Source organism: Mercenaria mercenaria, chromosome 9 (assembly GCF_021730395.1).
Source record: "Mercenaria mercenaria strain notata chromosome 9, MADL_Memer_1, whole genome shotgun sequence".
NCBI classification, from domain to species: Eukaryota; Metazoa; Mollusca; class Bivalvia; order Venerida; family Veneridae; genus Mercenaria; species Mercenaria mercenaria.
This window is the reverse complement of record NC_069369.1, coordinates 27,623,333-27,636,045: the sequence shown is the minus strand read 5'-3', so window position 1 is coordinate 27,636,045 and position 12,713 is coordinate 27,623,333. Positions and strand designations below refer to the sequence as shown.

The window sequence follows — 12,713 nt, the reverse complement described above, 5'->3', positions numbered from 1 at the left end:
CTAGTGACCTACTTTTACATTTCTCAAGCTACAGCCTTTAAATTTGGACCACTTGCAAAGTTTTGTGTACCGAAACAAACTTTGACCTTACATTGACCTAGTGACCTACTTTCACATTTTTGAAGGTACAGGCTTCAAATTTGGACCACATGCATAGTTTTGTATTCCGAAATAAAATTTGACCTTGATTTTGACCTAGTGACCTACTTTTACATTTCTCAAGCTACAGCCTTCAAATTTGGACTACTTGCATAGTTTTGTGTACCGAAAAAAACTTTGACCTTGACATTGACCTAGTGACCTATTTTCACATTTTTAAGGTACAGGCTTCAAATTTGGACCACATGCATAGTTTTGTATTCCGAAATAAAATTTGACCTTGATTTTGACCTAGTGACCTACTTTTACATTTCTCAAGCTACAGCCTTCAAATTTGGACCACATGCATAGTTTTGTGTACCGAAACAAACTTTGACCTTTACATTGACCTAGTGACCTACTTTCACATTTTTGAAGGTACAGGCTTCAAATTTGGACCACATGCATAGTTTTGTATTCCGAAGTAAAATTTGACCTGGATTTTGACCTAGTGACCTACTTTTACATTTCTCAAGCTACAGCCTTCACATTTGGACCACTTGCATAGTTTTGTGTATCGAAATGAACTTTGACCTTAAGATTGACCTAGTGACCTACTTTCACATTTCTGTAGCTACAGGCTTCAAATTTAGGACCACATGCATAGTTTTGTGTACCGAAACAAACTTTGACCTTGACATTGACCTAGTGACCTACTTTCACATTTTTGAAGGTACAGGCTTCAAATTTGGACCACATGCATAGATTTGTGTTGTGTACGGAAATGAAATTTGACCTTGAGCTAGTCAATAAGTCTAGAAATTTGGAACACTCAAAAATGGCACATTGGTGGGCGCCAAGATCACTCTGTGATCTCTTGTTTTTTTTATTGTTTTCTGGCTGTGGTTCAATCAAAATTTATTTAATTTCTTAGGTTTAATATTAAGTACGATCTGGAACAACCTTCTTGCGATGATATAGAATTATTTCAACATAATAACATAGGAGATTGAGAACAATCCCGGTACACTCTCGACGCGCATTATTGCCGATTTCAATCTATAAAGTATGCAATGAGAAAAAATTTAAGTTTACTTTGTAATTATTAAGTTTCTTATGCATAAAACTGGATTGAAAATGATTGAATTTATTTTAAATAACAGTTACAACGGAAAATAACTGTTAGACATAAGCGTTTAGGTCGCTTCCGGTATGCGCAATCGCTCGGCGTATATACTTTTATCGTATAAAAAGTATCCTAATCGTACACTTTTATTTAATGATGTGCGGACATGAATAAAAAACATTCTTTTTGAATAATTGTTTCTTAGGAAATGCTCAGGAATTGAGGTCGGTTCTGGTATATGCACCCACTGCGCATTTGCGTGACTTTTTTTCGTTCGTCATTTAATCAAATAAAAAATATATTTATATTTAACAATTAAACTTCCTGTGGACTTTATGGATATCATTTATGATACCCCAAGTCTAAATTTGATATATTTAAATGCTGGGTATGTTGAATGTAAGCTACATCAAACTTAGATTAGTTCTCGAAGTCCGATCATGCTTATAAATTATTTAATAAAAGTTGACGATTTAAGAAATAATAAATTAGTTACGACAAAATATCCTAGACATCACTGAAACATTTGGACTCTTTTTCTGAATGTGCGTCTCTGCACGGTCGTTTAATCAGTATAAAGTGTATTAAGGCTCCCTGGTCTCTGATAACATCGCAGCACAAAGAATGACGTCATCTCGCACTTGTTGGATTATATCGAACATACTGTACAGCTAGATGGCATCATGTTAAAATGCTGATGGAAAAAGTGTTTCCTCGAAGTGTCTCTCCATCAGGGATTATCATTTTGGTTGCACACATGTTTTTCAAAATCTATCGGTCTGAACATTGAAATTATATGTTTGGGTCCAGTAAGAAATTTTATCTTGTGTAAGTAACTAAGATAATGTTTCTTATATTGAAAATTGGGACCGTGGACAAGTGCAAAAAAATGGGAATTCCACACCCCTGTAATTAGGGCTATAGGCCAGGGTCAAGGTCACATTAACTAAAAATAGATTTATTTTCCCTGGGATCATGAAAAAGATGGTTTCCGGTTAATCACTTTCTATGGATTGACAAACTGAAAAGAATTGATAAATACATAGACAATATACCAAGTCATATTTTCTATCTGTACAATGTACATTGAACTCCTACAGTTTTCAGCCAATTCCAGTGAAATTTGTTAATATTCACATTTTGTTTTGAACTTTATGTCAGACATTTTTTCCAGTTTTCCCTTTTTCGAATTTATATGTCATTCTATTAAACATTTTCGTGGGGCATGACATGCCCCACGATGCCCCACATTGTGTTATACAATATTGACATCATTCTTGTTAATCCCCCGCCGTGACGGAGGGATTATAGGAATGGTCTGCGTCTGTCCTTCCGTTCGTCCGTCCTTCCGTCTTTCCGTCCTTCCGTCCGTAACAAAATTGTGTCCGGTCCATATCTCCTAAACCCTTTGAAGGATTTTCATGAAACTTGGGTCAAATGATCACCTCATCAAGACGATGTGCAGAACTCATGAGTCAGCCTTGTCGGTTCAAGGTCAAGGTCACAACTCAAGGTCAAAGGTTTGAGCCTGCCATTTTGTGTCCGCTCTATATCTCCTAAACCCCTTGAAGGAATTTTATAAAACTTGGGTCAAATGGTCACCTCATCAAGACGATGTGCAGAACCCATGAGTCAGCCATGCCGGCTCAAGGTCAAGGTCACAACTCAAGGTCAAAGGTTTGAGCCTTCCATTTTATGTCCACTCTATATCTCTTAAACCCCTTGAAGGAATTTTATAAAACTTTGGTCAAATGATCACCTCATCAAGACGATGCGCAGAACCCATGAGTCAGTCATGCCGGCTCAAGGTCAAGGTCACAACTTAGGGTCAAAAGTTTGAACCTTCCATTTTGTGTCTGCTCTATATCTCCTAAACCCCTTGAAGGATTTTCATCAAACTTGGGTCAAACGATTACCTCATCAAGGCAATGTGCAGAACTTATGAGTCAGCCATGTTGGCTCAAGGTCAAGGTCACAACTGAAGGTCAAAGGTTTGAGCCTTCCATTTCATGTCCACTCTATGTCTCCTAAACCCCTTGAAGGAATTTTATAAAACTTGGGTCAAATGATTACCTCATCAGTATGATGTGCAGAAAGTATGAGTCAACCATGCCAGCTCAAGGTCAAGGTCACAACTAAGGGTTGAAGGTTTGAGCCTTCCATTTGGTGTCCACTCTGTGTCTCCTTAACCCCTTGAAGGATTTTCATCAAACTTGGGTCAAATGATCACCTCATCAAGAACTCACGAGTCAGCCATATCAACTCAAGGTCAAGGTCACAACTGAAGGTCAAAGGTTTCAGCTCTGTATCTCCTAAACCCCTTGAAGGATTTTCATGAAACTTTGGTGAAATGATCACCTCATCAAGACGTTGTGCAGAATTCATGAGTCAGCCATGTCAGTTCAAGGTCAAGGTCACAGCTAAAATCAAAGGTTTTACCCTTTCACTATCCATAGCAGTGGTGGGGGATTGAGCTGTCTTTCAGACTGCCTTGTTTTTTTTAGGGGGTGGGGGTTTCAACCCGTTCTTGACTTTATTCTGTTAAGCATTTGTCATATAATGTTTACAATTGAGCCGTGCCATGAGAAAATCAACATAGTGGGTTTGCTACCAGCTTGGATCCAGACCACCCTGCGCATCCACGCAGTCTGGTCAGGCTCCATGCTGTTCGCTTTTAAAGCCTATTGGAATTGAAGAAACTGTTAGTGAACAGCATGGATCCTGACCAGACTGCACAGATGCACACTATGTTGGTTTTCTCATGGCACGGCTCACATCATTCTTATTTCTGTTGCAGCCTATTGCAATTTATTTTCATTTTAGGAAATGTGGCACAGGTCTCTCCTGTTATAAACAACATAACCCCTAAGGGTCCAGTTCAAGCCCCTGCTCCACAGTCAGTGGCAAAGAAATTGAACACAAAAGCGGTAACTCCAAATCAGACAAAGGTTGCGGAGAAACGACCTTTGGAGGCTGTAGCTGCATCTCCAGATATCAGTTTATCATCACTAGATGCAAAAAGGAGAAAAACTGAATCACAGCCAAATTTGGCAAAGGGAAATTCCATTACCTCATTACAGACATCAACAAATCCATCAGTCACTCAGGTGATGGCATCAAGTACTGGCAAAGGGCCAGCTCCAAAATTAAAAACTACAAAATTTGTATCAAAATCAGGTGGTTTTACTGAAGAAAAGATCTCTGATGCGGAATTTCAGAAATTTTTAGCCCAGTATAAACCTAACATACCGGAAGGTGATGAGGAGGAAGACGGCGATCAGACCAAAAATATCGCCATGCTTCGGTCTGGTTCCATGCCTCAGGCAACTCTTCAAAAACAATTTCAACCAAGTCCTGTCTCAAGTGTTCAAAATACTCAGTCCAAAGTGACCAGTCTAGTGAATAGTTTAACAGACAAAAATATTAAGACTGGAATCCAGTCTGGGAAAAATCAAAGTACTCAGCTTGCTGAAATGAAGAAAGACAATTCTAGTGTTAAACTTGAAAACAAAAGTGTGAATAAAGAAAACAGGGAAAATGTGAATACTTCTAATGTTGAATTGTTAACTGAAATTAAAGAGGAGTTAGATCCAGATGACACACAATATAAGGAAGCACAGGCAGCTGTTAAGAAAGAGAATGAACTGAATGTTAGCAAAGAAAAGGATAAGAATGTGACAGTGGCTGGAAATACACAAAAGAAAGACACATGTGGCCAGTCAGACAGAACTGGACAACCTAGTCAGAATAGAAACAGGTATGTAATGTTGTATGCTTTAAGGTACTTTATCAATAATACAATTATGCAAAGGTTACCACTTATTTTAATCTCCTTTTTATGCCCCCGGCATCTACTGATGCGGGAGGCATATAATGATTGTCCTGTCCGTCTGTTCATTCGTTCATTTGTTCATTCGTCCGTTCAGATGAGGTTAACCAAATGGGACTGTTTCGTCTAGCATCAATACCCCTTACTAGAATGACTTGATACTAATGCAGATGTAACCTGTGACCATTCCTCATCTTCAGACATCACCTGACGTCAGTTTGACCTTGAACTTGACCTCGTTTTGGACTTAGGTTGCTTTGTATCAACAAGGATGCCACTGGGGGCATCAAGCGTTTATTGAACGCAGCTTCTTGTTCAGTTTTTTTTCCTTCTTAACAGGGGCCATTAATAGGCCCCTTCCCCTCAGAAAAATTCTTTTAAATCATGCAGTTTTCATGCTAGTTTCCCCACAGCCCCACTCCCACCTCCCACCTCTCAGTGGAAGGAGCATATAGATTTGGTCTTGTCCGTGCATCGGGCTGTCAGTCTGAAAAAAAGTTTGTTATACGCCTAGCTCAAAAAGTGTCTGATATAAATTGATGAAACCTTGTATGAGTCTTTATCATGATGTGAACTTGCGTATCTTCTAGTTTTAGCTCGACTTTTCGAAGAAAAAGTAGAGCTATTGTACTCGCCCTGGTGTTGGCGTCAAATATCTCTGTTACTATTGAAGCTTTTGACTTGAAACTCAAAATAATTATTTACTACCAAAATCTACACCAGGAGACACAATCCCCATAACTCTGATTTGAATTTTGAAAGAATTATGCCCCTTTTTAATTTAGAATTTTTTGTTAAATTTTTTGATGAAGTCAAATATCTCTGTCACTATTAAAGCTTTTGACTTGTAACTCAAAATAGTTATTTACTATCATAATCTACACCCGGAGACACAATCCCCATAACTCTGGTTTAAATTTTGACAGAGTTATGCCCCTTTTAACTTAGAATTTTTGGTTAAAGTTTTTGATAAAGTCAAATATTTCTGTTACTATTAAAGCTTTTGACTTGAAACTCAAAATAGTTATTTACTATTAAAGTCTACACCAGGACACACAATTCCCATAACTCTGTTTGAAATTTGACAGAGTTATGTCCCTTTTTGAACTGACAAAAGTCGAGCGCGCTGTCTTATGGACAGCTCTTGTTTGTCTGGTTCTGCCCCCTATTTCCAGAGTTATGGCCCCTGAAATAGTAAAAAATGTGAAATAGTAAAAAATGCACATTTTCACCTTGCGAAACCTTGCATGAGTCTTAATCATGATATGAACTTGCACACCTCCTATCGTTAAAGTTTTGATGCACTTTTACTCTATCTCAGTCATTACTAAATGGATTTGATTCTAATTTAAAATAGTTCTTCAACATCATCAGGGGTCTAGCTAGGTCCAATTTTTAAGGAGAAGTCACTTCTCCCTCCAGCTGATTTAGGGAGAAGTGGGAAGACTTTTTCTACCTAAACGCTGTGATTCGAAAGGTGGCTATAATTTTCTTGTTTCTAGATAAAAAAACATTGATGTGACCATTCATTTTCTTAGTTACATCACTTCCCATACAGTGGTTATTGTTTTGATACAAAATTCTGAAAAAGGTCATTTTTAAAAATTCAGGCCGATGCTGTAAATCTAAACCACCAATTTTTAATAATAACTATTTTGTATAAATACACGATGAAAGCGTTTATTATTAACACCGAGTTACCACATCGGCGAACAGTATTTCACTCGAATAAAACTGAAAGTAAACTGTGTAAACCAGAAATATATATTCAAATCAATTCATTGATGGAAGTCAGTTTAACATAGTTAATACATTACATGTCGTTCTTTTACTATAGATAACAAAAAAATTTGTACAATAAACCAATTAATCACATGGTTAAATGATCAGCAATTTTTTTTATAAAACATTGTTTTTTTTACACTTGAACATGTTGACAAACCAAAAGTGTCAAAGACGTAACCGCAAGGCTACTTGGCTGAGGCCTAAAAAAAAATATGTTTGTTTCCTGTAACATGCTGAAGAAAATGGGGGTCGGTAGGTAGGAATTTTTTTTTTTTTTTTTTTTTTAGTAGGCAGTTAACTGCCTAATCAGGCCTCTACCTTAACTTTTTTCAGCAGTTGCCAGCAGGTTCACCAACTGCTAAAATCTAGTAGACCTGCTCAGACTTTAGTGGACCTCCAATTCTATCTCATAAATTGTGATGCTGTAGACGTCATAACTTCATATGACTCAAAGAAACAGGACTTATTTCTAAAATAATTAAAAATGGAAGACAGTAGCAATCTGTTATCCCGAAAAATAATTATTTTGAAAAGTGTCCCAAAATATGGACACAATCATCATCCTCCCGACCAGTGTTGAAAGTGAAAAAAAAAACATCAACAATTATCGGTAATCATTCTGATGATAAACTAAGTAATTGGCCTCGTTTTCATCCCTCAAAGAGCTAAAAGAAGTATGTCGCATCTGCAGTGGAGATCAAAGCGGTATAGTTTCCCCCAGATTGTCATTGCATTACGTCATGTTTTCGCGCCATGTGACACATCACTGTCTGATCGTACTTTCTCGATTCCTTTAATTGTTGAGAAGAAATCAGTAAAAAAGTTTTTTCTTTAATTTTTTAAAAGCGAATGTGCAATATCCCGAATAAACTGACATGTAAATGTGTCAGACCCTGAACGATGATGACCTATTTGCCCTCAAGAAATTTACATTATTGTTTGAGAAGAATATCTAACAAAGTGTTGTGGCAAAAAATATATGTACAAAGAATCATTTAAAACTTATTAAAAATTGCAACGACATCATACTGCTTCATTTTAAAACCACATTTCTATTTACGTTCATGAGGTCACGAAACCTATTCTGCCTGCCGTGCTAACAGAAATCTGTTTGCCAAAAAATCGTTTTACTCCATGTATTTAAATTGTTGCCCCTTTTTCATTATTAACCCAGGTTTTCGTTGAAAACCTGAGTTATTAGATTGGGGTAGATGTCGGGCGGGCGGGCGGGCGGTGGCGGCGGCGGCGTCAAACAGGTGTTTCCGGTCAATAACTTTTGTTTCGGTAAAGATATTTGAATAAAACTTGGTATGTATGTAGCTTATATCAAGACAAAGGCTGGGATTGATTTTGGGGTTTGTGGGGTCAAGGTCAAGGTCACTGTTACTTAAAATAGAAAAAGGGTTTCCGGTCAATAACTTTTGTTTCGGTAAAGATATTTGAATAAAACTTGGTATGTATGTAGCTTATATCAAGACAAAGGCTGGGATTGATTTTGGGGTTTCTGGGGTCAAGGTCAAGGTCACTGTTACTTAAAATAGAAAAAGGGTTTCTGGTCAATAACTTAACTTAGGAATGAGCTATCACGATGAAACTTGGTGTATAGAAAACTTATATAAAGTTGAAGCTTGGGATTGATTTTGGGGTTTCTGGGATCAAGGTCAAGGTCATTGTTACTAAAAATAGGGTTAGGGTTAGAGTTAGCATATCTTCTACATGCATGGAGGGATTTTGATGAAAGTTGGCACAATTGTTCACCATCATGAGACGGAGTGTCATGCGCAAGAACCAGGTCCCTAGGTCTAAGGTCAAGGTCACACAGAGGTCAAAGGATACAAGAATGAAAACTTTGTCCGGAGCATATCTTCTTCATGCATAGAGGGATTTTGATGTAACTTGGCACAATTATACACCATCATGAGACGAAGTGTCTTGCGCAGTTCCCTTCTTTAGAATTACTTCCCTTTGTTGTTACTATAAATAGCTTATATTGTAACTTTTTCATTACTAGACGTAGGGAAAAATCGAGACCACTTTTCTGTAGTACAACATGCATGTTACATCAAATTTTGAGGTGTATTTTGACCAATCTCTACCTGGTAAGGATTTCTGTGTGGACTTACAATTTTTTTTTTTTGTATTTTTTTTTTTTTTTTTTTTTTTTTTTAAGATTAACTTCCCTTAGTTGTTACTCTAAATAACTTATATTGTAACTTTTTATAATTGACCGTAGGGAAAAATCAAGACCACTTTTCTGTGGTACAACATAGTTGTTACTTTCTAATTTTAGGTGCATTTTAAGGTATCTCTACCTGGTAAGGAGTTTTTTTTGTGGACTTAGAAAAACAATAGAATTACAATGATTACTAAACAACCACAAAATTAAAATTACATCTGCAAATACAGCTGCTAGAGTAAAGAAATTTGCTGTGACGGGCGTATATTGTGACATTCTGGCACTCTTGTTTATTCTTATGAAAAGTGTTGAAAACCTGGTTTCGTGGCATTGCCGCGTTTCTTGTTTAAGATTTTTTAATTGTGTTTTTTGTACTTTCTGGTCAAAAGTCTGAATTTTATTACCATAGTATGTACCGTTTATTTACTTTAAAATGGAAATAAATAATCAAGATCGCGCTGTTTGAAATTTTACAAAACATTATATGAAAATTTGATCGTTTTTAAAGAATTTTGCCTACATTCCTGTCGATATCTTATTAAAATTGTTATAGAATTCAAACTGTATTAGTTCTCAAGCGGTGTTGAAAATCTGAAGTGATTATATTAAAAAATGAATGCACTACGCGCGTTTTTTGTGTCAAAAGTAACTGCGATGTAAATTAAGTATTACGATAGGGTGCACGTGCTTGTGGAATGGAAAATTACCAGCATGACGTTTTGATATTTTTACGATTCGCGGGTAAATTCCAGTCAATCCAGGTAATTTTGGCTGATGTAATTACTCAATTTGGTAAAGTTACCACGTAAAAACCACTCGCCCGATCGGTGGAGTAGTCCATTCGTGCTATCCTGACTTTAACTCGCCAATGCTTATAACTGTAGAATGCCGTACTAAGGCAAAATCAACTTTGGTTTTGTGAATTCGCCGATATGGGTACGATTTCCCCCCCTATTTTTCACTTTTAAGGGTTTTATTTTATTTGCAGACCGTGACTGAAAATTGGTTGACCGTTGGTCTACCCAACTTTTGATAGTGGACCTGCCGATATTTTGGTTGCGTCGGTCCAACGGTCCACCGCTATGGTCGAGGCCTGCTAATCAAATAAAATTGTTGAAAATTTGCTCCCGCCTTTCAATATCAGATGTTGTTCATACACGTTTTTTTCTCCTTTTGTTCAGTAAACATTGTGTAACAGGCAAAGTTCATAGTTTTGCAGACAGACATAGCTTCAGCCGTTTTTGCCAATTAGAGATTTTCGGGGCCACAATTAATCTTTTGTCGCAATTAGTTCAAGTGCAACCGACAGTGTGACCTCTGAACAAGTGGTACAAACATGATAATAGGCTGCTCTTCTACGAATTGTTTATCAATTAACGTTTACACATTGATCAAATAAATAAACGCCTTTCATAATGAAGGACATTATTGTACTAAATACAAACCGTGAGATGACCACGTGTCAGTCGGCGCGTGACGTGATTGACATCTGTCAGTAGCTAATTAGTATATCACGCTCCGCCTACTGCCATACTTCCGCTTGTGGCAGCGAACAGTATTGAAATTCACCGAGATTTTGATTGACAAGGGGCAGAACTGTTGAACTCGATATGCATCCAAGAAAACTTCTCGATTTTCGCGGATGAAAACCCGGAACCTCGAGTCTACCGACAAACAGGCTTTTCGCCATGTTGTTTCATGTCGACGGAAGCAGGAACGTTCGTTACTATGCGCGACGAGGTCAGGTACAACTAAATTATCCCTATAATCAATAAAGATATGATCAGAATCTCGAATTTCGGCCCATAAAAAAATTGCGGTCGGCGGTAAAAACTTACGGTCGGTCGGGTTACAGGAAACAGACATATTTTTTTTTTAGGCCTGAACACAATCGACTGTAGTGTATCGGATAATTTGATTGGCTTTCACACTTCGGGAAAATCTCTGAAGTAGGTGGAGCTTAAATTATGCTATCGACATGTATTCAACACTCATTTTGACATTGTGCAAATTGTCAACTGTCTGGGTAGCTTTAATTAGTGAATGCGGATATCAAAGAATATGGGGCGACTTGCATTTCACTTTGAGGTTAGATTTGAGCAAACTTTGAAGTTCCAAAGTGCCTATTTCGCTCAAGTCGCCCACTTGCGAGAGCCCTGATCATCACTCACATCATATTACACAAGAGCCATAACTCTTGCACCAATATTTGATGATTTATCTCCCCTTTTTACTTAGAATTTCAGGTTAAAGTTTTGGTGCACTTTCACTCAATCTTAGTTATTAACCAGGTTTTCAACGAAAACCTGAGTTATTAGATTGGGGTAGATGTAGGTCGGGCGGGCGGGCGGCGGCGGTGGCGGTGGCGGCGGCAGCGGCGGCGTCAAACTGGTGTTTCCGGTCAATAACTTTTGTTTCGGTAAAGATATTTGAATAAAACTTGATATGTATGTAGCTTATATCAAGACAAAGGCTGGGATTGATTTTGGGGTTTCTGGGGTCAAGGTCAAGGTCACTGTTACTTAAAATAGAAAAAGGGTTTCCGGTCAATAACTTCTGTTTCGGTAAAGATTTTTGAATAAAACTTGGTATGTATGTAGCTTATATCAAGACAAAGGCTGGGATTGATTTTGGGGTTTCTGGGGTCAAGGTTTCTGGGGTCAAGGTCAAGGTCACTGTTAATTAAAATAGAAAAAGGGTTTCCAGTCAATAACTTAACTTAGGAATGAGCTATCATGATGAAACTTGGTGTATAGAAAACTTATATAAAGTTGTAGCTTGGGATTGATTTTGGGGTTTCTGGGATCAAGGATCAAGGTCAGTGTTGCTAAAAATAGTGTTAGGGTTAGGTTAGGGTTAGGGTTAGCATATCTTCTACATGCATGGAGGGATTTTGATGAAAGTTGGCACAATTGTTCACCATCATGAGACGGAGTGTCATGCGCAAGAACCAGGTCCCTAGGTCTAAGGTCAAGGTCACACTTAGAGGTCAAAGGATACAAGAATGAAAACTTTGTTCGGAGCATATCTTCTTCATGCATAGAGGGATTTTGATGTAACTTGGCACAATTATACACCATCATGAGACGAAGTGTCTTGCGCAGTTCCCTTCTTTAGAATTATTTCCCTTTGTTGTTACTATAAATAGCTTATATTGTAACTTTTTCATTACTAGACGTAGGGAAAAATCGAGACCACTTTTCTGTAGTACAACATGCATGTTACATCCAATGTTGAGGTGTATTTTGACCAATCTCTACCTGGTAAGGATTTCTGTGTGGACTTACAAACTTTTTTTTTTTTTTTTTTTTTTTTTTAAGATTAACTTCCCTTAGTTGTTACTATAAATAACTTATATTGTAACTTTTTTATAATTGACCGTAGGGAAAAACCAAGACCACTTTTCTGTGGTACAACATAGTTGTTACTTTCTAATTTTAGATGTATTTTAAGGTATCTCTACCTGGTAAGGAGTTTTTTTGTGGACTTAGAACAACAAAAGAATTACAATGATTACTAACAACCACAAAATTAAAATTACATCTGTAAATACAGCTGCTAGACAGTCAGGGGTGTAACTGTTTTAGGTTATGTAACCTATTTCAGTTACTTTTTCAAGAATTTTATAACCTGTATTAGTTATAAAATAAGGATAACCCAGGTAAGTTATTCAAAAAAAGCCTTTTTACTGTTCTCACTAAGTGAGCTTTAAAATGCAA

The 12,713-nt window shown here is 37.3% G+C and overlaps 1 protein-coding gene across 2 annotated transcripts in view; it reads left to right on the top strand.

Moving 5' to 3' along the window:
- LOC123547847 (eukaryotic translation initiation factor 5B-like) overlaps positions 1-12,713 on the top strand; it is a 63,725-nt gene that overhangs the window by 24,190 nt on the left and 26,822 nt on the right. For both annotated transcript variants that reach the window (XM_053551090.1, XM_053551089.1), the window contains one exon: positions 4,028-4,961. In XM_053551090.1, coding sequence (XP_053407065.1) covers positions 4,028-4,961 — 934 coding nt within the window. The remainder of the gene's footprint in view (positions 1-4,027; positions 4,962-12,713) is intronic.